Here is a 27,659-nt window from a genome sequence, read left to right as displayed (position 1 = left end):
CAATGTGATTGGTCTCCAGAATTGAGGGGGGAAATCATTTCATGGCAAACCCCTTCAAACCTTCCCAAAGGTGGAGGTGACAGGAGACTCTCGCCTGGCGCTAATAACCCGCCCCTCGGAGTTGTGTCACTTCAGTGCCCCAACCCTTCCCGTCCACCGAGTTAGTTTCTAACAAGTCTCAGCTTTCTGACCCACTGGGACGTGGAGTCTGTTCTAAATGGTAACTGTTTCATTTAACTGAGGGCAAGGGGACATGCAGGGCTGAGGGGCAATTGAAATTTGAGAGATGAGAGGAAGGCAGAGTGAGTCTTAGAGGTGATTCCACGGGAACCTTCAGGAACACGCTTGGATGTACCAAGCCTCAGGAAATAACAATCCCTCTCCAGTGGAATCTTCTAGAATTGGGAATGAGTCTTCAGACATACGAAGGCACGGGATAGCGCTGGGTCTTAAGCAAGCCACAACTGTGAGCCATCTTTCTCTCACGCCAAGCCTTCTGGCAGCGATATTTACACAGCCAAAGAGAAGTAAGCCAAGTCCAGTCCTATCCTCAGTGGAACGCGGTCTGTCCAGAAAGAACCATTTCCGCATGTATTCGGTTTGATGAGCGTGAGAGCTCTGTCTATTCCATCTTATAGCCGATGAGCTCTTCAGAGCCTCATGTGTAAGTGGCACCTGAAGATAGCTTGGCAGTCGCCAGCCACATTTGGATTGCCAGGGGTGGCTCGCCCACAGGGCAGTGCAGGCTGGGGTGCGCAGACTCATGGGCAGGTGGGGCCCTCAGAGTCCTGTTGGTGGTGGTAGGTGCCCTCAGGCCCATTCTGACTCATGGCGACCCTCTGGACCACAGAGTGACGCACTGCCTGGGCCCGAGCCAGCTTCACAATTGTGCTATGAGCCCACTTTTGTAGCCACTGTGTCCGTCCATCTCGCCGAGGGCCTTCCTGTTCTTTGCCGCCCCTCGAACTTTACCAAGCACAGGGTCCTCCTCCAAGAACTGGTCTCTCCTGATGACACGTCCCCCGTCTTGGATTGTTGTACTGAAAGTAGGGAAACCCCATGTCGGTGTCCTGGACGGTGATCTAGCTTTAGCACTCCGGAAAGGTGGAGTCATTGAGCTACTGCAAGACCCCCTTGGGCCTTTGGAACCTGGTGGGAAAGGTGGGTGGGACTCTGTGGTATGGACCAGCCCCCCCCAGCCTCATCATGAGTTGTATCTGTGGGGTGGGCCGAGGGACTCAGAAGCCACCGCCTGCCGCCTGCCACAGGGATGTGTCGTCCGTGGAGGTGCTCATGAACTACCACCAGGGACTGAAAACAGAGCTGGAGGCCCGGACGCCGGAGCTGACCGCCTGCCAGGAGCTGGGCCACTCTCTGCTGTCCAACAAGGGAACCATGGCTGATGAGGTGGGGAAGAGCACCCCAGAGCCTGCTCTGCTCCCCCTCCGGCTGGTTGGGGTGGGAGCCAGGGGCCACACCGCCCTGATGCCCACCCGCCCCTCTCAGATCCAGGCACAGCTGGACAAGCTGGTCGCCAAGAGGGAAGACGTGTCTGACAAGTGGCACCGCCATTGGGAGTGGCTGCAGCAGAGTGAGTGGCCCCGCTTCCCGGATGCCCGTGGCTTGAGGTACAGGGACACAGGCTGCCCCCTAGGGGCAGCATCCAGAGGTGACACTGGGTTTCATGTTCTTCAAGGAAACCTGTGGGTGGAAAGTCACAAGAGCCGGAGCAGGGGTACGGGAGGCTGCCTTGCCGCTGAATGAGTGGCAGTCACCTTGGGGCTGAACCCGCACCCCAGGCTTAGCCCACCTGCAGAGCCCAGCAGGGTCGGCAGGATGAGGGGTGCTTAGAGTCACTAGGCATAGTGGGTTACATGTTGGGCTGCTAACTTCAAAGTCAGGAGGAGTTCAAAGCCAGGGAGAAAGACAAGACTGTCAACTCCTGTAAGGATTTCTCGTCTCCGAAACCCACTGTGGCGGTTCTACCCTGTGCTGTAGGTTCCCTGTGGGTCGGAACTGGATGGATGGCAGTGCGTTTGGGGAGAGGGCTCTGAAGGAGGGAGCTGGCAGGATTGGGGCGTGGGGCGTGGAGGCCCAGACCAGAGAAAGCCACTGCCCCAGGGCCCCCAGCCCCAGCGCCCTCACTCACCTGTCTCCCCTCAGTGCTTGAGGTGCACCAGTTTGCCCAGGAGGCGGTGGTGGCGGACGCCTGGCTGACGGCCCAGGAGCCGCTGCTGCAGAGCCGGGAGCTGGGCAGCAGCGTGGACGAAGTGGAGCAGCTCATCCGGCGGCACGAAGCCTTCCGCAAGGCGGCCGCAGCCTGGGAGGAGCGATTCAGTGCCCTGCGGCGCCTGACCACGGTCAGCGTCCCAGATTCTGCCCCGCCCCTCCCTCTCCCCCTCCCCCTCCCCGTCTAAGGCAGACAGACTCAGCCGCTGGGCAAAGCCTTGGGCTGGGGACAGACTCTCAGCAGGCTCTGGGCCCAGAAGAGGGGACAGGCCTGTGGCCAATGACGGTGCAGAAGGCATCCTGGCTGGGATGGGAGACTATGGAGGCATCCTAAAGAGTGGGTCCCCCACCTGGGTTTGGGGGGAGCATCTGATGAGAGGCTTGGTGAGTGACGAAGGATGATTATAATCTAAAGCAGTGTTTCTCAACCTTCCTCATGCGATGACCCTTTCATTACAGTTCATGTTGTGGTGCTACTTCCTAACGAGTTTTGCTACTGTTAAGAATCTGACGACTCCTGTGAAAGGGTCGTTCACTCCCAAAGGGGTCGCGACCCACAGGTTGAGAACCGCTGATCTAAGGCAAGCGCTGTCTTAGGATGGTGATAAGAAGTTAGCCCAGGGCAGACCCCTACCTGTAGGCCATCAGGCTGGTGGTGAGGCAGCCCGGCCTGGCCTGCCCGCCCACCTGACCTCCCACCTGTACCCCCTCCATCCTCAGATTGAGAAACTCAAGGCTGAGCAGAGCAAGCAGCCCCCTACGCCCTTACTGGGGCGCAAGTTCTTCGGGGACCCCACGGAACTGGCGGCCAAAGCAGCGCCCCTGCTGCGGCCCGGGGGCTACGAGCGGGGGCTGGAGCCGCTGGCCCGCCGGGCTTCGGACACGCTGTCCGCCGAGGTGCGGACCCGGGTGGGCTACGTGCGCCAGGAGCTCAAGCCGGAGCGCCTGCAGCCGCGCGTGGACCGGCTGCCCGAGGTCCCGGTGCGCGTGGAGCCCGCCTCCCCGCCGGCCGCGCCGGAGGACGTGGTGGTGACGGTCCCCAGAGCCCCCGTGGTGGCGGTGGCGGTGGCGGCGGAGCAGGAGCGGCCGCGGCCCGAGCGCCAGGAGTCCGCCGATCGCGCCGAGGAGCTGCCCCGGAGGCGGCGGCCCGAGCGGCAGGAGTCGAGCGAGCAGCCCGAGGAGGCTGCGCGGAGGCGGCGGCCCGAGTCCGCGGAGCTCGAGGCTGCGCACAGCCTCACCCTGGGCCGCTACGAGCAGATGGAGCGGCGGCGCGAGCGGCGCGAGCGGAGGCTGGAGCGGCAGGAGTCCAGCGAGCAGGAGACGCCCACCAGAGGCGACCTGGTCAAGGGGTGAGGCCCCCTGGATCCCAGCGGGGATGGAAGTGGGGGAGAAAGAGTTGGGGAGCTACAACGGCCCAGCCCAGGAGGCTCGGAATTGCCTCCTGCCCCCAGTCCCAGGATGGTACCCACTTCGCAGAGGGGCAACCTGAGGCTAAGGTTAGCTAGGAGATGCGCTGCTCGGAGCGTCCGGGTTGGCAAATGTCTTCCCTGCCCCTCAGTTTCTAGGCGGGGCTCACGTGGGCACATGTCCCCACCCCCCACTCCAGGTTGGAGATCAGACCCTTTATCATCCTCTCTGCAACCCTGAGGTTTTAGAGATGAAGTAACCCAGGCACGGAGAGGGCGGATTGCTGGGCCTGTCCCTGAACGCAGGCCTCTCAGGCGCCCAAGTTCATGGCATGTGCTGTGCGGATCCATCCAGGCAGGCGTGCCCCAAGAAAGACTCCTTCGGTCAAATATTTCTTAGAGACATGATGTCATCTTCACTCCCTTTGGACAAAATATGCATGTGACCATTTGCCGAGTGCTCATCCATCCGGGTGTGTGCCGGGGGACAGCCCTGCCCCTGCTGCGTGGAACTCACAGTCCAAGGGGGGCCAGCACCTCTCACCAAACAGTAATGCCCCAACATGGTCAGGGCCAGCCTGGGGGCCAGAGGAGGGGAGAGAATTTGAGGCACCCATCCGTTGGGACCTTGCTTTTAGTGACATAGTGGGCTGCAACCAGGAAGTCAGCACCTCGGAACCATCAACTGCTCCTCAGGAGACAGATGAGACTCTGTTCCCGTAAAGAGCGACAATCTGGGAAACCCACAGGGACAGTTCTGCCCTGCCCCATTTGGTCGCTATGAGGCAACAGACTGGATGGCAGAGAGTGAGTTCCTTGGTGTTAGTTAAAACTCAGGGTTTGCCCCTCCATTCGGAAGATGGGTGGGGGATAAGATGAGCATCTCAGAGGAGGCCCCAGAAGTAGGCAGGGGCCTGGTGCTTCTGGAGAAGGGGTGAAGGCTGGTCCCCGAGAGAAGGCACCCCAGTTCCATTGAACCTTTGTCTCCCCTGGACAGGAAGGCCACCCTGGCTGACATTGTAGAACAACTGCAGGAGAAGGAGGCCAGCCCTGGGCACACTGCTGGAGTAAGTTGGGTTTGGAATGGGTGGGGCTGTGGGGGTCCCCTCTCCTCAGAGGCAGGGGCCAGGGTCTCCTCAGAGAGCAGCAGAGACTCCCAATGGGTGAAGAATGTCCCGATGCTCCCGAATTCGCCGCCTTTAGGAAGATGTCTCCATAGACATTCCCATCCCACCCCCAGGAGCCTCTGCCTCTAAATGGAGCAATCATCCAGACACCTCCCACAAATGTCCTGGACCCCCGTGTGTCTCCCTAGCCCACTGGGCCCCACGTTTTCCCTCAGACTGATGGGGGGCAGACTCCTGGCCCCCCACAGAGAAGAAAGCCCCAGATTCCTCCCACAAAGAGCACGCCCCCTCTCTCAACCCCTCTCCCAAAGATTTAGCACCTTGCCCCCATTCTCAAAGGATTTCGAATAAGAATCCTGACATTTCCAAGAAGGTGGGGAGGAGCCCGAGGTCTTCACAGACTCACTTCCAAGAGAGATGACCCCCCACCTCAGGCAGACAGGACAGACCTGTGACACACCTCCCCTTTCCTTGACAAATGACCCCTTCACCTCGTACGGACAGCACCCCTCTCGCCCCTCCCTCCACACAGCCGTCGCTGCCCCAGCCTCGCGAGCTTCCCCCCGGCCGTCTACCCAACGGGCTGGAGCCGCCCGAGCGGACACCTCGGCCTGACCGGCCGCGGGCGCGGGACCGACCCAAACCCAGACGGCGGCCGCGCCCCCGAGAGGGAGGCGAGGGCGGGGGAAGCCGGCGCTCGCGCTCCGCCCCTGCCCAGGGAGGCTCCGCCCCCGCGCCCCCGCCCCCGCCCAGCCACACCGTGCAGCACGAGGGCTTCCTGCTGCGCAAGCGCGAGCTCGACGCCAACCGCAAGTCTTCCAACCGGTGAGAGGGCTGGGCGGGGTTTTTGGAAGGCGGGGCTCAAGTTCAGGCTGTCCAATGAATGAGCGAACGGGCCTGGGGAGGCGTGGCTACGAACTTCGAGGCGTCCTACCCGCGTGGTGGGTGGGGCTTGACGAGGGGGCGGGGCTCAACCTGTGCGACCCCAACCAATGATGGGAGGAGTGGGGGGGGGGGTGTCTACGTTTTAAGTGTTCTGTCTAGTCACAGGTGGAACTAGATGCGGACTGGATCTGGCTGGAAGTGAATAAATTGATACTTAATCTCAAAGCAATCAACCCAGGACTGTAGTCAACTGGAGGCGGAGCCTGAAGTGATCATCCAATTAAAGAGTAGGATTGGGCCAGCTTGAGGTTACAAGGGTGTGAAAAGGGACAGAACCCAAACTGAGCATCAAATAGTTAAAGCTACCCGTGAGGCACCTTGTAATAGTCCAAGCTGGGGCTGGGCGGTGTTGGTGAGCGGAAAAACTAACGGTGGTGTGTTTATTCTTGGGGTTCAGCCTCTGGTTGTCCAAAACCCACCCACCCCTTATTTATTGATCTATTTATTTATTTATAATCATTTTATTGGGGGCTTGTACAATGCTTATCACAATCCATCCATCCATTGTGTCAAGCACATTTGCACATTTATTGTCATCATCATTCTTGAAACATCTGCTTTCTACTTGAGCCCCTGGCATCAGCTCCTCGTTTTTTCCCCCTTCCTCTCCATTGCCCGCTCCCCCAAACCTTTTTTGTCCAAGTAAGAGACAATCTGGATAGAGCTGAGCTCAACAGGGAAGCACCTATTGACAAATGAAGCAAGGTCTAGACAGAAGACTGGAAGTGGGCAGAAAATGTACACTTGGGCGGGGGTGAGGGAGAGTGAGAGGACCTACGGTGGGGGGTGTGGCTAAGGAAGGGCAACCCCAGCAGAGGCTAGCCTGGACCGGGCCATAGTGCTGGGAGATTTAGACCCTTCTCTGAACTCAGTGGCATAGTGGTTACTCATGGGACTGCTAACCTCAGATCAGAAGTTCAAGGCCGCTCCTTGGGAGAAACAGGACTTTCTAGTCCCATAGAATTACTGTCTAGGAAACTCACAGGGGCAGTTCTGTTCTGTCCTGTAGGTGGCTATGAGTTGCCACTGGCTCAGTGGCAGTGGTGGTGGTGGTGGTGGTGGTGTGTGTGTGTGTACTCGTTGGAGCCAGGCACTGGGCTGCTAACTGCAAGATCATCAGTTCGAAACCACTAGCTGTTCCACCAGAGAAAGAGAAAGATTTGCAGTTTCAGAAATCCACAGAGAGGGCAGTTCTCTTGTCTTATAGGGTCACTAGGAGCCGCAGTCAGCTTGAAGGCAGTGCGTGAAGAGTGTTTTCGCTCAGTGACAGCCATAAGAAGAGCACTGGGCCTCCATGAGAGCCAAAGTCCAATGATGGGGAGGCTCTGCACCACCCCCACACACGCACACACCAGCCAAGTGCTGGGCTCTGATTCTAGCCCTGTCTCCTCCCCCTAGGTCCTGGGTGAGCCTGTACTGCGTGCTCAGCAAGGGGGAGCTGGGTTTCTACAAGGATTCCAAGGGACCAGCATCAGGGGGTACACACGGCGGGGAGCCACTGCTCAATCTGCATAAAGCCACCAGCGAGGTGGCCAGTGACTACAAGAAAAAGAAACACGTCTTCAAGCTCCAGTGAGCCCACACCCACCAGTGGGCAGGCGGGAGGGCCTCCTGAAACCCAGCTTCCCCCACCGGACAGCCCTCTAATCCCCCTGGAGAACTTCAGTCTGTGGGTGAATCAGGCCTTTGGCCCAGTTCCTCCAAGCCCTTTGTCCTCTCTTTCAGGACCCAGGATGGTAGCGAGTTTCTGCTCCAGGCTAAAGACGAGGTGAGATCCAGGGACCATTCCCTCCTCTCTGTGAGCCCCGGGAGTGAAGGAGCTGTGCTAGGGGCTCCCCCAAGCCAGAGTGATAGGGTCTGTGGTGGGTAGCTCCTGGGACATGAGCAGAGAGTGCAGAGAAGGCTGGAGGTCCCCTGGCCCTGGCCTCTTAAGTTGGAAAGGCACTGAAGAAGAGGAACACATCTGAAAAAGAGGTACAGGGGTCATGGAGGCAGAGAGAAGCACAGATGCAAAGGATTGGAGGTGAAGAACGGGGCATACGGGTAAGGCTACAGGACAGTGTCCAAAGAAGGAAAGGGCATTCTGGAAGGCCCCCAAGGCTGGATGTTTCAGGGCACTGTGGGCCATTTGGAAGAGTTTGGGATGTTATCCCATGGGCACTGAGGAGCCCTGGTGGGTTGGAGCCAAGGAGATTTATAATAGTGAGTAAGATAGATCCTGCTGGCTGCCCTGTGCAGGGTACATTAAAGAGGTTAAGAGTTGGTGGTTGGGAGTCCAAGAATCTGCTAGGGCAGAGACCCAAGTAAGAGAGGGTGTAGCTGGACCCAAGGTGAGCCTGTGGGGGGAGGAAGAAGTGAGACAGGAGTGTGAGTGGATCTCATGGCTGGGGCTTGGGGGAGAAGTCAGTATGGATTGGTTGGAAGATGTCCAGAATAAGAACTACACGTACTCAATCTGTCCTCCCAAAAGATGGCGAGGCAGACCTTTATTCACTCTGCCTTAGTCAGGCTCAGAAACAAGGGGCAGGTCTACCCTGTCCTATAGGGTCGCTATGAGTCGTCATGAACTCCATAGCAATGAGAGCTACCTAATTTTGCTTATCTGTAGAGATAAAAATAGTTCCCCCTAAGAGGATTGCTGTGGGAATTTAAGGACTCAGTACAAAACCCCAGCAGGCATCTGCGATGATGTTCCTTGGGCTGTGTTCTTTAGCTCTGTAGTGGCAGCATAGTGGATTTTATCTTGGGCTGCGTAGCTGAAAGGTCGGCAGTTCAAAACTACCGAGCACTCCTTGGGAGAAAGGTGAGGTTCTCTGCTACAGCAAAGATTTACAGCCTTGGAAACCGCAGGGGCGCGGTGAGACGGAATCGACTCGGATTTGGTTTTGATTACGTAAGGTTAATCTATAAAAGCGCTCAGGGACAAGCGTCTGGTACAAAAGCCCCCCACAAAACCAAACCCTCTGCCATCAGGTCGATTTCAACTGATGTATTACTATTCACATGATTGGTATTTTTACGGTCCTCATTTAATAGATGAGGAAACTGAGGTGCAGAGAGGGCAGTTTGATTCCAGATTTCTTCTCCAAATATAGACTGGTTTCCATTTCTTCCCCCACCCCCCAGGAGGAGATGAACGGCTGGATGGAGGCCCTGACAACCTCTGTGACAGAACACGCCGAGATAGCTCGCTGGAACCAGACACTCCCCACAACCTCATCCACAGATGAGGGCAACCCCAAGCAGCGGGAGGCAGGGGAGCGCAGGGCCAGCGGGCGCCGGAAGTGACTCCCCTGTCCAGGGGCCTGGCAGGGGCCTCACCGGCCCCCCCTCCTCTCCACTCTGTGGGCACAAAGACACTTTCTCTTTCCAAGGGGCAGGAGCCCCCTAGTTCCAACACAGAGGACTTGGCATGACCGGCACTGGAAAAGAAGGGACTACTCCTGCACCCCCAAAAGTGGTGGAGGAAGAGCTGCCCCTATAGCCATATCTCCGGCCCCTTCCTGCTGGCCACCTCCACCCCAGGTGCTGGGGCTCTATTATTTTTATGCAATAACTGAGCTTGAGGTGGGGCAGGGAGGGGACCAGTTGAGCCAAGTCCTCTGTCCCGACCCCCAGATCCTGACCCAAGAAGCTGGGGTGGTGGGGGCAAAAATTCCTGCCCCCCCTCCCCACCCTAGGGATGGGAACGGAAAGGGGGCGCTGGTGAGGTCCCCTGGACCGTCCAGGGTGCTAGGGGGTGGGGAGGGGACACCCCCTCCCTGCCTTTACCTCACTTCCAATGCTGCCTTGATCTCTGTCTGGGAGGGGTAGGTGGGGGGAGCCCTAGCCCCCACCCCTCACTGCATCCCGCCGCCACTTAGTTTATTTTTGCAAGATGTCAATCTTCCCCCTCCCCCCGCCCCGCATCTGCGAAGGCTTTCAATGGGAGGGGGCGTCAAAGCTCAAAATTGTCTTCCTCTCTCCTCTCCCCCCTGCAGCTGTAAATGACCTTCCGTGAGGGGTGGGGCGAGGGGGAGCCCTCCCCCTGCATGCTTCTGGCTGGAGCACGTCCCTGGGGGGTGCGTGAAGGGCTGAAGGGGTTGTGGGCAGCCCCCAGGGCCTCCAGGAGAAGCCTCTGGGGTCCAGGGGTGTGGGGCGGTGTGGCGGGCGCACACTGTAAGTACCTGTAATAAACCCTTCGGCTTTGACGGACTGTGCTGGCTGGTGTGCGTTTTATGGGCCGCGCTTGGGGGACCTGGGGGAGTGGCCGAGAAGCTCTAAATGTCACTTGTGCTGTGGACTGAACTCGGGCTGCCAAGCACGCGGTCCGGGAGAGGGACCTAGACGCCAGACTTAAAACGGAGACCCTGGGAGGGACGGGGTGGGGGGGGACGGAAAAAGGTTTGTTATTCCCGGGCAGCCAGTTCGCTCCGTCTAGGTAAGGAAAGCTTAGCCCCTTTAAGAAGGCGGGTACGTCGGCTGTGAAGGGCGGGCGCACTGACCAATCGTTGGCGGCCTCGGAGCCGCCGGTCCAATGAGAGGAGCAAGGGAGGGGTCTGTGTGCACACCCGGAAGTGGGCGCAGCCGGCGGGCTCGCCTGTGGGCCATGGCCGCAGTGGCGACTGCAGCCGAAGGGACCCCCGGCCGGGGTCCCCCCGGGGAGGTGATTCATCTGAACGTGGGAGGCAAGAGGTGAGCGCAGAGGGAGCCCTTGGAGTCGGGGAGCGGAGTGGGAGTGCCTGCCCCTCGGGGGTGGGGGGGAACCCCTGTCCATCAAGACTTGCTCCGCCTCCGGCTGGAGGCGCGAGAGCCTGGAAAAGTGCGGGGGAAACTCACCGGGTCTTGGGGAACAAGTCGCGCCCCTTCTTTTTACTGCCTCTTCCCCATCATCTGACGACGGGTCCGCTTACCCTCCCCATCCAGATTCAGTACCTCCCGGCAGACTCTTACGTGGATTCCAGACTCCTTCTTCTCCAGGTGATGCATTAGGAGAGCGAGCTTAGTTAGGGGCGTGGGTGGCTGGAAGAGCAGTGTTGGGAAGCCCCAAACTCACCCCCCTCCTGACCCCGCCCTTGACACTTACTCTGCGGATCCTCCCCGTAGCCTGCTGAGCGGACGCATCTCCACGTTAAAAGACGAAACCGGAGCGGTGAGTAGCAGCAGGGCAGGAAATGGTGGGTCTGCACCTGGAGGGGCAGGACCCCCCCCCCCCCCCGCCCCTGACTCGGTCCTCACCTTGCCCTGTCCACTCTCTGTTGTCCCCCTTTCTCGCAGATCTTCATCGACAGGGACCCCACCGTGTTCGCCCCCATCCTCAACTTCCTCCGCACCAAAGAGCTGGACCCCAGGTTAGCATGGAGGTCAAAGGGTCTCCCAACTTCTTCGCCCCAAGAGAAGGCTCTTCCGTCCCTCCCAATGTTCACGTAGGCTTCGCTCTATTAGAATTCTCATTCAGAATTGTGATTGCAGTAAAAGTACAACATGCCACCAAGCCTCCCACCGCCCGCCCGGTAGAATCTTGACCCATCAGAATACCACGTCCCAGGGACACTTTTTGACACTTCCGGTGGGGAGGGGCTTTGGAGTTGGGTTCCCGCTCATAGCAACCCTTGTGCAGAACAGACAGAAGGAAGCACGGGTGGGTGGGTCTTGTGGTGCCATCCTCACAATTCTGAGCCCATTGTTGCAGTTAGGAAACTAACCCCCCCCCTGAATTCTCTGCCTCCTCTCTCAGACAGTGACTTAATGATTCTTCCACGCAGGGGTGTTCACGGTTCCAGTCTCCTCCATGAGGCCCAGTTCTATGGGCTCACTCCTCTGGGTAAGTGGAAGGCCTTGGTTAGCAGTCTCGTTTACCTGGAAACCCAGCCTTCCAATGGTGCTCCCTGCCTGTGCCCTGCCCCTCTCTCCTGCCTCCTGAAATAAGGTTGGGTTACAGCTGAGAACTGGATCTGACCTTGAGTCCAAATGGAGTGATGGCATTCTGTGGGGCAAAGAGCTAAGGAGGGGGAAGGGGCTCATCTCAAATCCTCCCGAAGCCCCAGCTATAGAGTTGTTCTCTCCCAGTCCGGCGCCTGCAACTTCGAGAAGAGCTGGATCGATCCTCTTGCGGAAATGTCCTGTTCACCGGTTACCTGCCTCCGCCAGGTGGGCACTCCTAAATGAAGGAGGGGTTGGTGAATTAAAGACTCTATTTCCCCTGGGCCCCCAACCCTTCCTGGGGGCCTTGCTTGGGCTATGAGTCCTGAGACCATAATGGGAGTTGTAGTTCTGCTTCAGATGCTTGGGGAGGAAGTAAGAAACTGCATTTCCCATGAGGCAATGGGGCACTCCGTGTACTCTGAGCCTCAGATGTGTGCCATAGAGACTGATGGGAGTTGTAGTTCCTCTCTGATTGCCCAGTGGGCTGCCTGAGACGCTGGGGTCCTTTGCCTGGCAGAGAGAAATATTAAAGAGGAGTTTGACAATGATCCCCTTGAGACCGGAGCCATTAGCCTACGAAACTTAACACAGTGCTATCGAATTGTTTATGACTCATAGTGACCTTGGACAGATTATTAGGTTTTCTGAGACTAAATCTTTACAGGGTATAGACAGCCTCCTCTTTCTTCCACAGGGCTGATGGTAGGTTTGAGCCTGGGGCCTTTCAGTTAGCAGCCCAATGCTTGTCCTGTATAACTGCTTTAGAAATGCTACCAAGGAGGGGGGGAAACGAGGTGCTGATAACAATGGCTCAAGTAGAAAGCAAATGTTTTGAGAATGATGAGGGCAACAAATGTACAAATGGGCTGACACAATGGGTGTATGTATGTATGGATTGTGATAAGAGTTGTACGAGCCCCCAGTAAAATTATTTTTTAAAAATATTCAACCAAACTCACCGCCATCAAGCGGATGCCAACTCAAGGTGACCCTATAGGTCAGGGTAGAGCTGCTCCTAGGTTTCAAAGACTAACGCTTGATGGGCGTAGAAAGCCCCATCTTTCTTCCTGGGAGCGATCTGTAGTTTCGAACCGCTGACCTTGCCGTTAGCAGCTCAGCTTGTAACCACCATCGAAACCACCAGCAGCTGGTTCCATTGAGAGAGACAAGACTTTACAGTCTCCCGATGGGTCGGAATGGACTCAGAAGCAGTGAGGCATCGTCGTCACGGAAAATTTGTCCCAGGAGTTATTGGGAACTGCACTCCACTGCCTTTGCTAGTTGAGAGAAAGAACCAAGTAGGGAAATTGTCATTTATAGCTGTATTTCCCTAACCTCAACCGCTACTGCCTTCTTGACTTGTCCCAAATATGAAGACCGACGTCATTATCTTGGGAACTTAGGTTTACTTGCGTTACAAAGATTTGTTTAGATAGGGATCTTGTATCAGGACCTGTCCACCACAGGCACGAAGTGGACACGGAAATTCAACCCAAACCCGGTTGCCGTCTGTTGCCATCTGAACCCTGGCAGAGTCTCCTTCAGTTCAGCAGAGCGAGAGGTGGCCTGGTCCGCTCCATCTCTGGGAGAGGCTCCATAGCTTTCACTGTCCCCTCTTCAGACCGTAGATTGCCAGGCCCTCCTCCTGCTTCCTACACCGACATCATGCTGGCATTAAGCACCAGCGAGGTTCTGTTCCCTACCCAGGGCTTCCTTGGCTCCCATGGGTTTCAAAGGAAATCTTAGCAAGTGTTCAGATGCGCTCATGACAGAATGGTTAAGTGCTGTCCTCCAAAGGGCAGGCCGTTCAAACCCACGCAGCCTGCCCTTCTGCAGGAGTAAGATGGCTGTAAAGACCCCGAATAGTCAAACCAGTGCCCTGGGGTCCAGTCTGACTCTTAGCCACCATACCACCTTGGAAACCCTGGGGTAGTTCGCCATCCTCTCTGGGCTGGCACTGATCCCAGGGCATCTCGTTTGGGTTGGTTGGTTTCTCTTGTTAGTTTCAGTTATTGCAAGCTGTGTCCAGAGAGCCTTCCTCCGTGGCCCCTGCAGGAGGAGTAACTCGCGGTGGGTGGGGCTTTATTCAATAGAAACGTTTACGTTAACAATGGGGTTAGCGTGGAAATTCAACTCAATGTGTGGTGGTGGTCAGCTGCCACTGGCGCTGCCTGAGTTCTAAATTGTTGGCACCGCGTCCTGGCACCGCCTAAAATGGGCCGGGTCAGCATGGGCACCACCAGGGACAGGCAGGGTTGTCCTGATTACAATCACTAAATCCCTGTCCCGCCCCCAACTCCGCCTCTGTCCCCCAGTGTTCCCAGTGAAGAGAAGAAACCGACACAGCCTGGTGGGGCCCCAGCAAGCAGCGGGGCGCCCAGCCCCTGTTCGCCGGAGCAACACAATGCCCCCCAACTTGGGCAACGCCGGACTGCTGGGCCGCATGCTAGAGGAGAAAGCTCCTCCACCCTCAGGTATGCTTCTTTCTCCATCTGTGGCTCCCCCCGCAATGCCAGGGTGATCCTTGGGGGCCCCGGTGACCCTACCCTGACCCCGACTCTCCCCTGTCCCCTCCTAGGGCTACCCGAGGAGCCGGGCATGGTGCGGCTGGTGTGTGGGCACCACAACTGGATTGCCGTGGCCTATACTCAGTTTCTTGTCTGCTACAGGTGCTTGGGGGCCCCGGGGGCAGCGCCTTTGAGCCCTGGTGGCAGGGGAGGACTGGGGGTGAAGGTTGACGATGTGTCATCCCCACTCCCACCCCCATCCTACAGGCTGAAGGAAGCCTCTGGCTGGCAGCTGGTGTTTTCCAGCCCCCGCCTGGACTGGCCTATCGAGAGACTGGCCCTCACGGCCCGAGTGCCCGGCGGGGCTCTGGGCGAGCATGACAAGATGGTGGCAGCGGCCACGGGCAACGAGATCCTGCTGTGGGCGTTGCAGGCCGAAGGCGGTGGCTCTGAGATAGGTACGAGTCCCAGGCGCCTCAGGCTTCCCCTGGGAGACCCCATACCCATTAGACTTTTACACTCACCTCTGCCTCCTAGAGCCATGGACCCATCAGAATCTCCTGTCCATTCAGATATCCAGCCCCATCGGCACGCTGTGGATGGTAGAACCAGCTGCTTGTTAGTTACTGTGGAGACTGCCGGGACCAGGGCCACCTTATCTATCCAAACTGCAGCTCACAGCCACGGAGTCGATCCCGACTCCTAGCGACCCTGTAGGACCCGCCCCAGTGGGGTTCCGAGAATGTAAGCCTTCACAGGAGCAGGCGGCCTCATCTCCCCCCCACGTGGCGGCTAGCCGTTCCACACTGCCGACCATGCGATGGGCAGCCCAGTGCTTACTCGCTGCCGTCACCAGAGGCGCGTACCGTCTCCGTAACCGTTGCTGCTGCTGCTGTGGGGGGGCCTTCCAGCCTACACACGGCTTTTGTCTTCCAGCACGACTGTCAGACAGGGTCGGGTCGTGATCCACAAGGTTTTCGTTGTTTGGTGGTTGGCCACAGATCACCAGGCCTTTCTGCCTCATGTCTCTCCGCCTGGGAACTGCAGCCAACGCTGTTGGCCTTGGGTGGCCCAGCTGGTGTTTGAGAATCCAGTAGGAGAGCTAGCTTCCAGCATGGCAGCCAGCACGAAGCCGCCACTGCGTGATTGGCGGGTGGTGGGTAGAACTCTCTCCCCCAGTAGAACTTTGTAGCTGTTCAAATGGTCCACCCGGTGGAATTCCAGAGCCATCAGGATCTCTGCCCCGTTAGAACCCGCTGCCTTACCTGAAGCCCCGAACCCTTTAGGATTCTGTGGCCTTCTAGGAAAACCCACCCGTGGACAGTGCTCTGCCCCATCAGAATTCCTGGCCCCGGTCAAGGTCTACCAGGAATACTCACTGGGCTGCGAACCACAAGGCCAGCAGTTTGAAACCACCAGCCACTCCGAGGGAGAAAGACTAGGCTTTCTGTTCCTGTCCTGAGTGACCGTCTCGGAAACCCACAGGGGCAGGGTCCACCCTGTCCTGTCGGGTCGCTGTGAGTCGGAATCGAGTCAGGGGCAGTGGGAGTCAAGTGGATTCTCCACTGAGAATGCTCCTTCCCTTTCCGACACTCTGGCTTATTAGAATCATCTGCGCCCTCACACGGTTCTGTGCTCCAGAGCGCCCTCCTGCAGCCACAGAGCTTTTCAGTTTCCGGTTTCATCCGGACCACAACCCCATCCTCCAGGTGCTCCTGTGAAGGGTCCAGGTCCACCCCAACCCTCTAGCCTCTGGGGTTTTCCCCACCCCCTGCTGAGCCCTCCCTGCCTCTGTAGGAGTCTTCCACCTGGGGGTGCCTGTGGAGGCCTTGTTCTTTGTGGGCAACCAGCTCATTGCCACCAGCCACACGGGGCGCGTTGGGGTGTGGAATGCCGTCACCAAGCACTGGCAGGTGAGTGCTCCCATCAGCCTGGCTTCCTGCCCCCTCAGTGGCCAGCCAGCCCACGCAGCAGCTCCAGGGCAGGTTTCCTTCATCCCTCTCCCTACTGGGGAGCAGCAGGGGCCACACAGGACCCAGAGCCTGGGCATGTGCACTAAAGGGTTAAGGGGCCTCCTGGAGGATGAAGCTGTGCACGCAGAAGGATAGGCAGGGTGGGTTTGGAGAGGAGAGGAGAGGAGACACTGGGTAGGGGGCGGGTTGCAGGGAGATGGTGCAGGAGGCAGAGACCCAAAGCGAGAGACCAGCCGACATGTCCATGCATGGTGTTGCTTGTTTCTACTAAAGTGTGAGTGTTGGGGAAAGAAAGAGATAAATGCAAACACAACAGCAAAGAAAAACAGCAGGAGGCAACACGAGGAGAGAGAGAAAGGCAGACAGAGAGCAGCCAGGACTGCATGACCAGGACAGTTGAAGGGACAGAGAGGAAGGAGAGATAGAGAAGCGAAAACCAACCCAGCCTCACTGCCTGCCTGCAGGGCAGGGTCGGACTGCCCCTGGGAGTCCCGAGACTGTCACTCGTTACGGGTGCACAGAGCCTCGTCTTGTGCCCGTGGAGTGTCTGGTGGTCTCAAACTGCCGACTTGACGTGAGCGTCCCATGTGTAACTATTACACCACCAGGGCCCCCTACCAGAGCTAGAGAGAAGCAAAGTCATATCAGAAAGACAGTGTGGAGGAGAGGCTGAGAGACAGGCAAAGGGTAGCCAGAGGGAGAACTGACCCAGACAGGGAGCGCATAGGTGAGACCGGGGAAAGATGGGTCAGCAGCTGTCTGTGGGTTCTACAGAGAGGAGAGGAGCAGGGGGGGCTCTGGGCTGGGGCTCGGTGGAAGCAAAGGCCTGAAGGTGACCGTGGCCACGGCCTGTCCTCGTCCCAGGTCCAAGAGGTGCAACCCATCACCAGCTACGATGCAGCAGGCTCCTTCCTCCTCCTGGGTTGTAACAACGGCTCCATCTACTATGTGGGTGAGCAGCGCCCCTTGCTGCCCAGGTGCCCGAGAGCCTCCCCAGGATGGAAGATGGGGAAGGGACGGGCTGGGGCACCTTGCCCAAACCCGCTCCACCCCATCCCCACCTCCCCCGCCCCCCTAGATGTGCAGAAGTTCCCCCTCCGCATGAAGGACAATGACCTCCTTGTCAGCGAGCTCTACCGGGACCCGGCGGAAGACGGGGTCACCGCCCTCAGCGTCTACCTTACGCCCAAGACCAGTAAGCTGTGACCCCCGGCTTCCTCCACGACCCTCCCTGTCCATCCGTCCTCCCCCACATCCTCAGCGTCCTGGGAACGTGGCTGAATGGGATTCATTGGGATGGGGGATGGACTCACAGGGCTCCTGTTTCTGAGCGCCCCCACAGTGGCAGACCGGACCCCAAGTCATCAGTCTTTTGGTGTCTTTCCCATCTGGGTGATTAGGGTGACCTGGTGTTGCTGTAACCGAAATACCACAGTGGGGCTGGTTTTCAAGAACAGAAATTTAGTCTGGCACAGTTTGGGGAGGCGAGCAGTCCAAATTCCAGGCCCTGGCTCCAGGGGAAGGTCCTCTCCCTGCCTCGGCTTGTGTGATTCCATCCTCACCCCCCACCCCGGCCTCACACACACACCCCGTGTTCCTCAGTGCCTTGGCAATCTCCACGTGGCCCTACTTCTCCTTCAATTCAACCTTCTGTTTCAGAACGGTTTTTTGGTGTTGCGTTTGTCTGTCTTTGTTGGACTTCAAGTGCCGTGTAACAGGCCGATTGTTCCCGTTCATTTCCGTTGGGATAGAATTCACAGACTGTCAAGTTCACCATTTAGACATGCACACTTCAGTGGGTGTGAGTGTATTCACACGTCGGTGGAACCATCACCACCATTTAATTCTAGAACATCTCATCAACTCAAAGAGAATCCCATTAACAGCCTCTCCTCCATCTCAATGGAATTTTTAAAAAATCATTTTATGGGGGGCTAGTACAACTCTTATCACAATCCATCCATTGTGTCAAGCACACTTGTACATCAACAGAACTTTCATGTGTAGTGTGAGGTGGGGATCAGGCCAATCTTCCCACATGTCTAGATCAGTTGTTGTAGCAGGGATGTGTTCCTAATACATCTAATATCCCAGCAAAGGTTGGCTCTCCCCTGTCTTCCTTATTTATTCTTTTTTCTCTCCATCTCCCTCCTCTCACGTACCACCATTCTGTCCTGTTTCGCATTCGTCTTCTCGTTTCTGTGGACCTTTCCAAACGGATATTGTTCTTTCTGACTTGTTTTTATTCTCATAGTGCCGGCTGTGTATCTCAGACTCCCAGTGGACTTTTTCCCGACCGCACCCTCGATGTAATACCTGTCCATATTGCAGTGCGGATCCCTAATCCATCCTCATGCCCGCTGCACTCACTACTCCAAGTTTTACCGGCTCATGTTACTGCGGATATTCCTCTAAGTTTCTCTCCCCCCTGTGGACAGTGGGCAAGGGCTTGAGTCCCTCAAACACACAGGGCTACATGGTCTCGTTTCCCTCTCTCTATCTGTTTATATGTCTCTGGGCATTTCTGTCTCTCGAATCCCCTCTTCCCCTTTGTCGCTTTCTTTATATCCGGTGTGTGACGCAGTATCCCCTTTCCCTATGCCTTCTGTTTTTCTTTCTCTCCCCTCTCTTAGGAGCCCTGGTGGCGTAGTGGGTTTTGTGCTGGGCTGCTAACCAAACGGCCAGCAGTTCAAACCCACCGGCCACTCCATGGGAGAAAGATGAGGCTGTCTGCTCCTGTAAAGATCTACAACCTCGGAACCCCCAGGGGGTGGGGGGCAGTTCTACTCTGTCCTGCAGGGCTGCTGTGAGTCAGAATCGACTCAATGGCAGTGAGTTTGGCTTGGCTTACCCCCCCCACTTATTTCTGCAGTCTCTCTCTCTGATCTGCCCTTCAGTCTCCCTGTCCCTCCAGCCCCTGCATGTCCTCTCTAGTTGACAGCACTTCTGTGTCAGCCCCTCTCTCTCTGTGTTGACTTCTGTCTTTGACCCACCCCTCCCGCCGACCGCCTGGTCCCGCCCTGGTGGCTTCTCCGCAGGTGACAGTGGGAACTGGATTGAGATCGCCTACGGCACGTGCTCAGGCGGCGTTCGGGTCATCGTGCAGCACCCCGAGACGGTGGGCTCGGGCCCGCAACTCTTCCAGACCTTCACGGTGCACCGCAGCCCCGTCACCAAGATCATGCTCTCCGAGAAGCACCTCATCTCAGGTGCGCCCGGCGCTGCCGCCTGCAGGAGAGGCGTCGGGAAGATGGCAGAGGAGGCTTGGCCCTGGGGAGACACATTCTGGGCTGGAGACCTGATAGGGGCGGGGCCGGGGCCGGGGTTGAGACCAGGAAGGACCCGTGGGAACAAGGGAATTCCTGGAGGGAGATCAGGCCAAGGAGCATGAGTCGGGGGTGTAGCAGGGACTCCACAGATATTTGCCGAGGACCTACTTGGTGACTTGGCCGTTTTGAGGAGGCCCTGTGGACGGAGTGGAGTAGCAGGGGGTGGAGAGTGGAGGCACTGAGGTCAGGGAGGGAGAGGACAGCTGGGGGAGGGGGTGGCAGAGGTCAGTTACGAGCAATCACCTGGGTGACTTTGGAAGGACGGCCCCAGACCTTTCAGGGATCAGAGAATTCTCAGAACGTGAAGAGGGCCCAGCAGCCGGGCCTGACCTGCCGGCCCCAACCCCCCTGACCCCCCACTTGCAGTCTGTGCCGACAACAACCACGTGCGGACGTGGTCAGTGACGCGGTTCCGGGGCATGATCTCCACGCAGCCTGGCTCCACCCCACTGGCATCCTTCAAGATCCTGGCGCTGGAGGCTGCGGATGGCCACGGGGGCTGCAGCGCAGGCAACGACATTGGTGCCCACCTGCCCCAACCCCACTGACCCTGCCTGGCCTCTTCCCCACCCTTAACCTCCACCGCTCCCCAGCGGACCCTAGTGGCCTCGACGGACCCACCCAGCTGACCTAGCCAACCCCCTTTGACCTTCACCTGGGCCCTCCACAAACTGACTGACTCATGATGCCCACCCCACCCCACCCCTGCTCCCTGATGTTCCCCAACTCCAGTGACTGCTGCTAACCCCTACCCACCTCTGAGCCCCCAGGAGGGGGCTGTGGTGGGGCAGCGGAAGGGGAGCAGAGCTATGGGGACCCGGGCGGGCCCTGACCACCACCTCTGCTGGCCCAGGTCCCTACGGAGAGCGGGACGAGCAGCAGGTGTTCATTCAGAAGGTGGTGCCCAGTGCCAGCCAGCTGTTTGTGCGCCTCTCGTCCACGGGGCAGCGGTGAGCACTCCCCCCAGCGGGTGGGGAGCAGGAGCACAGCTGGGTCTGGGGAGAGGGTCCCAGGCAAGGGACCCTGAAGGGCAAAGGCCCAGAGAGAGGACAGGCCTGGGGGTCTGGAGGCTGGAAGTCCCAAATGTGTGACAGACAAAGAGGGGGACCAGGCCAGGGGCGGGCTGGGGGCAGTGGCAGGAATCTGACATACATAGCCGCCGCCGCCACTGCTTGCCCAGCTTGGGAAGGGGAGCCCAGGGGGCTGAGCAGAGTCCTGAGGGATGTACAGGAGGAGGAAGAGGAGGGAGGGGAAAGGGTCCTGGGGGCAGGGGCAGGGTGGGTAGAATGTGCACAGCCTGGGAAGGGTCCAGTTGGGCCATCAGCCCAGTGGGGTGTCGGGGAGGGGTGAGCCCTGGGAGGAGGAGGAACCAGGGATGTAGCGTCACTGAGGCAAGCTGGAGTGGGGGTGGCATAGCTGCTCAGGAGGGGCAGTCAAGAAGAGGGGAGTAGCCAGGGGAAATGAGTTGGGGGGCGGCAGTCAGGGCAATGCAAGGAGCTGGCTGTGGGAGGAGGAGCCAGAGGGAGGGCCCGTTGTGAGGGACCTGAGCTCAGGAGAGGGCAGAGAAGGAAGCAGGTTGGGCCCTGGGTGGCCCCTCACCAGCTCTCCCCCACCCCACAGGGTGTGCTCTGTGCGGTCTGTGGACGGCTCCCCTACCACCGCCTTCACGGTGCTCGAGTGCGAGGCCTCCCGGCGCCTCGGCTCCCGGCCCCGGCGCTACCTGCTCGCCGGCCAGGCTAACGGGAGCCTGGCCCTGTGGGACCTGACCACCGCCATGGACGGCCTGGGCCAGGCCCCTGGTATTCCTTGCCCGCCCCCTGCCCCCAACTCCCGCCCTCAGAGCCCAGGTTCTTGCCCTTTGACCCCTTTCCACCGCTCCCTTGACCCTTTTGGACTTTTGACTCTAGTCCCTTGCTTTTCACCCCACTGGCCCCTGCACCTTGCCTCTGAGCCCTTTGTCCCACCCAGACCCCTGATTCTTGTGCTAAGACCTCTGTCTTGTCCCCAGCGGGTGGCCTGACGGAGAAGGAGCTGATGGAGCAGCTGGAGCAGTGTGAGCTGGCCCCCCTGGGCTTCTCCCGGAGTGTACCCCCCAGCCCCTCACCCCGCACGTCTCTCACCAGGTGACTGGGACACCATGTGGCCTGGCTGGAGGGGGCGGCCCAGCGACCTTGCACTGACCCCTCTACCCCTCTCAGTCTCACAGCCTCCAGCATCGCCTCCCTGTCCAGCCGTCGTGGGAGCCCAAGCCCCCCCCAGGCTGAAACCCGGCGCCGAGGGGGAGGCAGCTTTGTGGAGCGGTGCCACCAACTGGTGCAGAGTGGGCCCGAGCCCCGGCGGCCACCAACGCCCGCCCCTCGCCCATCCACCAGTCTCGGGGTGCCTCCCGCCCCGCCCAAGGCAAAGCTCAATGAGACGTCTTTCTGAACAGAGCCGCCACGCTGCCTTTGCAGGCCCTGGTCCTGGTGAACGGGCACCTCCCTGCTTCCGGTCAGAGCCCTGGATTCAGGGCCAGGGCCTCCCTGGAGTCATTGTTACTAAACCTTTACAGCTCCTCTTTTCTAGAAGCCAAAGTCTCCCTCCCCCCAATAAAGTCCTTACTGCCAACACCACGTGTGCATTCTTAGGGGGCCTGGGGACTTCTGAAGAGGCGGTAGGAGAAGCTCTGGGGCCTAGCCAAGCATCTGGCTCTAGAGTCCTGAGCTTCTGCCTCTCCTGGTTTAAGCAAAGGAAGGGGAACCGCTGGTTTATAGTCCGTGCTCGGTTCAGGCACAGCTAGATCCAGGGGCTCCAGAATCTACCTTCCCATTTCTCAGCTTTGCTCTCCCTGGGAGGTGTCATCCTCAGACTTTCCCCCTATCTCTGTGCCAAGAGGACTCCCGCTTCCTGTTAGTAACTTCCAAAAAAAAAAAAAAATAGTATTGGCAGCAAAAGTCCCAGGGCTGGTTCTCATTGGCTGGATCTTGGCATAGGCCCGATCGTTATTGACAGTGTGCCAACGGGTCTCCTTGGTTTTAGCCTGGACCACACAAGCCAGTAGGTAACGCCAATCCCAGCAGGGAGGGAGAGGAATTCCTCAAAGGGGGATTTCAATGCTATTTCCGAGGTTGGCAGAAAAGCGGATGGCAAATCCATACTGCTCCTGCCCCCAAACACTTTGCCCAGCACCCCCGGTGCCCTGGCCCTTTGCTCTTGTTCTGCCCAAACCAAAGAGGTTCAGCTCCCCACCCAACCGGCCCAGACATTCTTGAGACTGGCCCTTCAACAGCACCTGTGACTTGGACACACTTTTGAGAGGCTGCTGTGTTTTTCTTGAGCCAGTGAAGAAGAGAAGAAGGCAGGTCAATCTAGGATCAGAGGACTCTAGAACGTTCGCCTTTGAGAGCTGGAGGGGCACTCACCTGGAACATAGTGTGGAGAGGTTGAGAATGCGCCACATTTAGGACCAAGGAACATTCTAGAGTACTCATAGGTTGACCGTATAAGGGGTGGTCTTCCCTGCATCTAGACAGTTCAAGGTGTCTGCCAAAAGGACTTTGAAAGGACAGAGTGGGCTCTAGAATGGGCGTGTTCTAGAATGCCAGGGAGTTTCCACCAGGAGGAATCATTTGCCGGCTGGGGGAAATTCTGGAAGACGGAGAATTCCGGGACCCAAGGAAATCCGAACTGTCAGGTATTTTGGAATCACCCCTGCCCTTCTCCAGCTCTGGGTGTGATTTCTAAGACATGCACCGTGACAGGAAGTTCTGGAATGTATGAGGATCAAGAGATGGGGGGAATGAAGAGGCTGAGTGATTCTGGAAACAGCCTTCTGGATTGGCTGTGAGTCTCCCACTGGCATGAGCTAGCCAGCCAGGGCCCGTGGAACATTGGCATTTCCAACTCTTCAGGACTCTAGACATAAAGCAGTTCAAATCATGGGGGCTAGTTTTGTATATTTTCATGGTCATTATATCCCTCCCAGGGAACCGAGAGCACACGTGTTTCTAGGACACTGACAATTCTAGAAAACGGTGGGAGAAAGCTCTAGAATGAAGGCTCTGGAATGCCAGGAGTCTAGCATGCGGAGGCCTTCTGGAATTTGAGAGGAGATCCAGGTCCTACGAGGTAGCAGTCATCCCTGGGAGATGGTGGGAAAGGATCAGAAAGCTGGGGACTTCACATTCTGGGGGGAGGAGAGGATGAGGACGGCGCTCTCCCCGGAAGTTGCGGTGGTGAGCGAGAGACTGTTGCCTGGCAACGAGCATCGAGGATGCCCTGGTTCCCGGGCAGAAGAAAGAAATTCCTGCAGCACCCAGAGCAGATGCTCCGGCCACAGGGTAGGCAGGGGAGAGGGAAACGGTGGCACGGGCAGGTTGCTCTTCAGGGTCACACTGGCAGGTGACTTGGGGACTACGCATACCCAGGCACAGGGAGCACGTTGGTGAGGCAGACGTGGGCACAGTGACTTGCGGCTCCCCACTGCCATGCTACAGTAACCCATCAGTGGCCCTGGATGGGTGGGGAAGGGGTGGACACTGCTCCCGGGTGGGTGGCGGGAGGCTGTGCGTCCTTGCAAAGTGGATAAGGCCGGATGGATTTCAGGGTGTCCGGGTGGGTGGGATGGAGGCGGGCCTTCCTGTAGGTGGTGGTAATGGTGAAAGCGCCACTGTGAGTCAACCTGTGTGTCGCGCTGCAGGGGCGATTGAAGAAGGGGGGCCCTTCCCTCCTTACCGCCCAGCCATCTTGCACACCCGCTGCAGAAAGAGGGAGTGGGAGCAGGGGACAGGGCATGGGGACAAAGCATGATCTGTTGCTGGTCTTAGGCTGGCTGGCCCCAGATGGGCCCTTGGCCTAGTACCCTTTGTGGGCGGAGGGTAGCGGACAGCAGGAACTGGAAACCATAAAGAGCTCCCTGCTAGGAGAGGTGGAGCTGGACCCCCTCAGAGGCGGAGCAAACGTGAAAAGGGTGGGGCTTGAGGAGCCCTGGTAGCCAAATGGGTGACTTGTGGTGGGCTGCTAACCGCAAGGTCAGCAGTTTGGCTCCGCCAGCTGCTCCGTGGGAGACAGACGAGGCTGTCTGCCCTTGTAAATAGTTACAGCCTCTAAAACCCAGCATGGCTGTTCTGCCCTGCCCTCCCAGGTCGATATAAGTCGGAAATCAACTCGATGACAGTGGATTTGGGGGATCTTGGGTGGAGAGCCAGGCCAGCCCCAATTATCTATGAGAAAGGGGTAGAGGCCGAACCTCTAGGGAGAGGGACAATGGGGTGTGGTCTCTCAAACTCAGGGGGCGGCCCCTTGAGATGTGGGCGTGTAATGCTGAAGAAAGAGTGTAGGGTCCTTGAAGGCAATGAACAGGAGGGCTGGGAGGTTTATGGCAGGACTTGAAGGGCCCAGGTAACGCTTCAGGCTGACCTGTGCCTGGGGTCTTCTGATGGCCGAGGGAGGGGAGGGGACTGGGATTCTCTGAGGCACCGTCTGGATTCCTGAGCAAGGAAGGGGTGCTCTTAGGAGCCTTTAGAGATATGAACAGGAACAAGGAAGGAGCTGTGAGATTGGAGGTCCAAGTCTAGCCAAGGAGGCCCATTACAAAGGCCAGGCAATCCATGAAAAATGGAAAACAAATGTAGCCACTGACACCAGTTGTGCCCTGGCACCTGTGGGGTGATCGTGAGCCCTAGTGGAGTGCGAGGGGCGCAAAGGTCCCAAGAACTTGATCTATGAGTCTAGCCCAGAGCCTGGGCCCTCGGGGGGACTGGGATGCAGCCCTTTGAGGAACTAGCTTTGTGCAGGCGGTGAGGCTGGACCCCCTGGTCTCTGTTCTGAGTCGCTCAGGGACTTGGGCACCATCCCAGCCTTCAGCAGACAGGATGCCAGTCAGGAAGCAAATTCTCCCACAATCATAGGTGGAGGGGTGAGACCTGGGAGCAGAAGCCTCGCTTGGGAGACCTTGCCCACCACTTCTGCATCCCTGCGAACTCCTGGGTTCGTGTGGTCCTTGCTTCCCGAGAGAGGAACCCAGAACCGCCCCATTCCTGAGTTCCTCCCCATACGGCAGGGGGAAAGAATCTCTAGGCCCAGTGCCCTCCTGTCCCGCACCTGTCCCTCTAGCCCCGCCCCTGCCACCTCCTGATTGGCGCGCGGGGTGTGCCGCCTGGTGGCGGCAGGCTCTCATTGGTGGGAAGTTCGTAGCCCGCGGCTGGAGCCAAGGAGAAAGTGAGTCGGCCCCGGGAGAGGGCGCGGGGCGGGGCGGCGCCGAGCTGGACCTGCTGGACAGACGGCAAGCCTGGAGGGGGACGAGGCTCCGGACACCATGCAGCAGCCTGGCCCCAGCAGCCGCCACCCCCTCCTGATCCTGTTCCTGTCGCTGTTCTTTACAGCCACCGCCGCAGCCACCGCCAGCCCCAGCCCCAGCTCCAGCCAGGCCGTCGAGGTCGCGGTGGTCACCGACCGCCCGTCTGGGTAAGCCCCGCAGAGGTCCCCTCTCCCTCTTGCTTCTTCCACCCGATAAATGTGGAGGACTCGGGAGAGCCAGATCTTCCAGCTTTAGGGGGTACGAACTCAGTCCCATGGTTGGGGTGACAAGGCCAGGACCCTGGAGCATCTGGCCTCCCTATTTGGGAGGAGCAGGAATTCCAGAAGGCACTGGGATTTTGGCGGCAAGAATTTCCTCAAAAGGTTTCCACTTGATAGGAGTGAGGCTTGGAGTTCTCCTCGGATGACAGGGAGATGGGTGGGGCGCTCTGGGCGGGATGGGGTTCCCCAAGTTTTCTGGGTGCTATAAGGAGTAAGACTATGGAGCGGTTTTCTTGAGGGGGGAATTTTATGGGGGTTGAGAATTTCTTATTTATCCGGGTTTGGCGATGCCTGGAATAATTCAAAGAAGACCCTTTTTTCCCTAAGAGGTAAGGAAAACGTGGACCCGTGCGTTGGTGGCAAAAAAAAGTTTGTGGGGAATTGGGGGATCCTTGGGTTTCGCGACAGTTGGGGAGCCTCTAGTTTCTAGAACTAGATGACTCCGGGATTGAATGAGCTGCCAGGGATTGTGCGGCAAGAGATCCTAGATTTCCTAGAGACCTGGGGGTTATAACCGCCCCCCACCCTCCGCCGCCTGCCTGGAGGGGATGAGATCGCAGGAAACAGGCTGCCCCTCACCCCCACACCCCACCCCCGCCCGAGCTCCGCTACAAAGGCCTGGGGCTGCGCTCCCGCCTCCGGCTCTGCGAATGCGCTTAGTAATTCGAGCCGCGCCGGGGGCGGGGCCGGGAAGGGGTTAAACTGAGCAGAAGGCGGGAGGGAAGGCTGCAGGTTGGGGGAGTCTCGGAGACTCCCACCGTGACAAGTCCCACCCCCCTCCCCGGGCCCCACCCCGGTGGAAAGCGCCCAGGAGTTCGAGGTCCCCTTTGCCTCCCTTCCACTCCCCTTCTCATAGAGCGTGCTCCCGCGGCTTCGTCCCTCGCCCCCCTCGGTCTGGGGATAATGGACTTGTCTGGGGGGCCCCTGGGTTGAGACGCACTGGTGCAGGAAGCTGGGAGCTCCGACGCCCACAATCTGCGACCCTCTCTGGGGGAGGAGACTGCAAGACTGAGGCCCAGGGACCAGGAGACGCTGGCTTCAGGACACACAGCCTGGAAGCACGGGAACGCACTCAGGTCCCTAGCTGTGGCTTCTTCTGCACCCCCTCCACCCCAGCACCCTGCTGGACCCACCGTGGAAGCGGAGCCCCCCCCCCCCCGCCGCCTCTCGGTGCCGCGGAGGCCTGTAGAAATGCCACCACCTGCTGGCCATGCGCGGGGTGGCAGCTGAGATCAGGACTGGGCGGGCCCGAGGGGCGGGGTTCTCGCTTCTGGGGCCGCGCGGCTTGAAAATTACGCTTAGAAGTCGTCTTTTTGAGTTTTTCATTGAAAACAAAAACAAAAGAAAAAGCATTGGGGAAAGGCTGTAAGGTAAAAAGTTACAATCCCATCCATTCCTGGAAAAGGCATAAAACGAGGCTTCCTGGCGACCGTGTCCCGAGAGAGAACCTCAGCCAATGTATCTTCCATTGCACGAATGGGGAAACTGAGGCCTCTGAGCGAAACCTCTCGATTCTCTGGCTTGCCCTATCCCTAGTGGCCCCCTTGGGGTTTTCAGGGGCTCTAGGTGACCTCCACTTTTCTCCTTATAGCCTTGCTTCTTGCTGCTGTCCAGGCAAGTCACCCAGGAGGACCGGCGACAAACGAGGTGGGTCCCCCCACCAGGGAAGTGGGGCGGGGGG

The 27,659-nt window shown here is 58.4% G+C and overlaps 2 protein-coding genes across 2 annotated transcripts in view; both read left to right on the top strand.

The window, feature by feature from the left end:
* Positions 1–9,890, top strand: part of SPTBN4 (spectrin beta, non-erythrocytic 4) — a 124,632-nt gene extending 114,742 nt beyond the window's left edge. Inside the window, exons 28-36 of the mRNA XM_075536271.1 lie at positions 1,269–1,407; positions 1,507–1,591; positions 2,164–2,360; positions 2,950–3,578; positions 4,633–4,702; positions 5,295–5,587; positions 7,106–7,279; positions 7,433–7,475; positions 8,834–9,890. Coding sequence (XP_075392386.1) covers positions 1,269–1,407; positions 1,507–1,591; positions 2,164–2,360; positions 2,950–3,578; positions 4,633–4,702; positions 5,295–5,587; positions 7,106–7,279; positions 7,433–7,475; positions 8,834–8,995 — 1,792 coding nt within the window. The 3' untranslated portion in view covers positions 8,996–9,890. The remainder of the gene's footprint in view (positions 1–1,268; positions 1,408–1,506; positions 1,592–2,163; positions 2,361–2,949; positions 3,579–4,632; positions 4,703–5,294; positions 5,588–7,105; positions 7,280–7,432; positions 7,476–8,833) is intronic.
* Positions 9,891–10,258: 368 nt separating this feature from the next.
* Positions 10,259–22,029, top strand: SHKBP1 (SH3KBP1 binding protein 1). Its single transcript, XM_075536995.1, has 18 exons — positions 10,259–10,381; positions 10,613–10,666; positions 10,793–10,838; positions 10,964–11,037; positions 11,452–11,510; positions 11,756–11,836; positions 13,927–14,085; positions 14,190–14,280; positions 14,386–14,576; positions 15,916–16,031; positions 16,956–17,043; positions 17,170–17,286; positions 19,130–19,300; positions 19,787–19,942; positions 20,274–20,370; positions 21,041–21,219; positions 21,429–21,543; positions 21,619–22,029. The coding sequence occupies exons 1-18, from the start codon at positions 10,296–10,298 to the stop codon at positions 21,845–21,847; spliced, it is 2,109 nt and encodes a 702-aa protein (XP_075393110.1). The 5' UTR covers positions 10,259–10,295; the 3' UTR covers positions 21,848–22,029.
* Positions 22,030–27,659: the final 5,630 nt, after the last annotated feature.

The sequence above is a fragment of the Tenrec ecaudatus genome, chromosome 18, assembly GCF_050624435.1.
Source record: "Tenrec ecaudatus isolate mTenEca1 chromosome 18, mTenEca1.hap1, whole genome shotgun sequence".
Classification (NCBI taxonomy): domain Eukaryota; kingdom Metazoa; phylum Chordata; class Mammalia; order Afrosoricida; family Tenrecidae; genus Tenrec; species Tenrec ecaudatus.
Note: the sequence above shows the minus strand (reverse complement) of the source record. Positions and strands in the feature narration are given on the sequence as shown.

Bases quoted from the DNA above. Each gene is read 5' to 3' on its own strand.
- SHKBP1 (XM_075536995.1), top strand. From the start codon at position 10,296: ATGGCCGCAGTGGCGACTGCAGCCGAAGGGACCCCCGGCCGGGGTCCC. The intron at 10,667-10,792 runs GTGATGCATTAG...TCCTCCCCGTAG, and splicing joins CCAGACTCCTTCTTCTCCAG to CCTGCTGAGCGGACGCATCT. The intron at 19,301-19,786 runs GTGCGCCCGGCG...CCCCACTTGCAG, and splicing joins CGAGAAGCACCTCATCTCAG to TCTGTGCCGACAACAACCAC.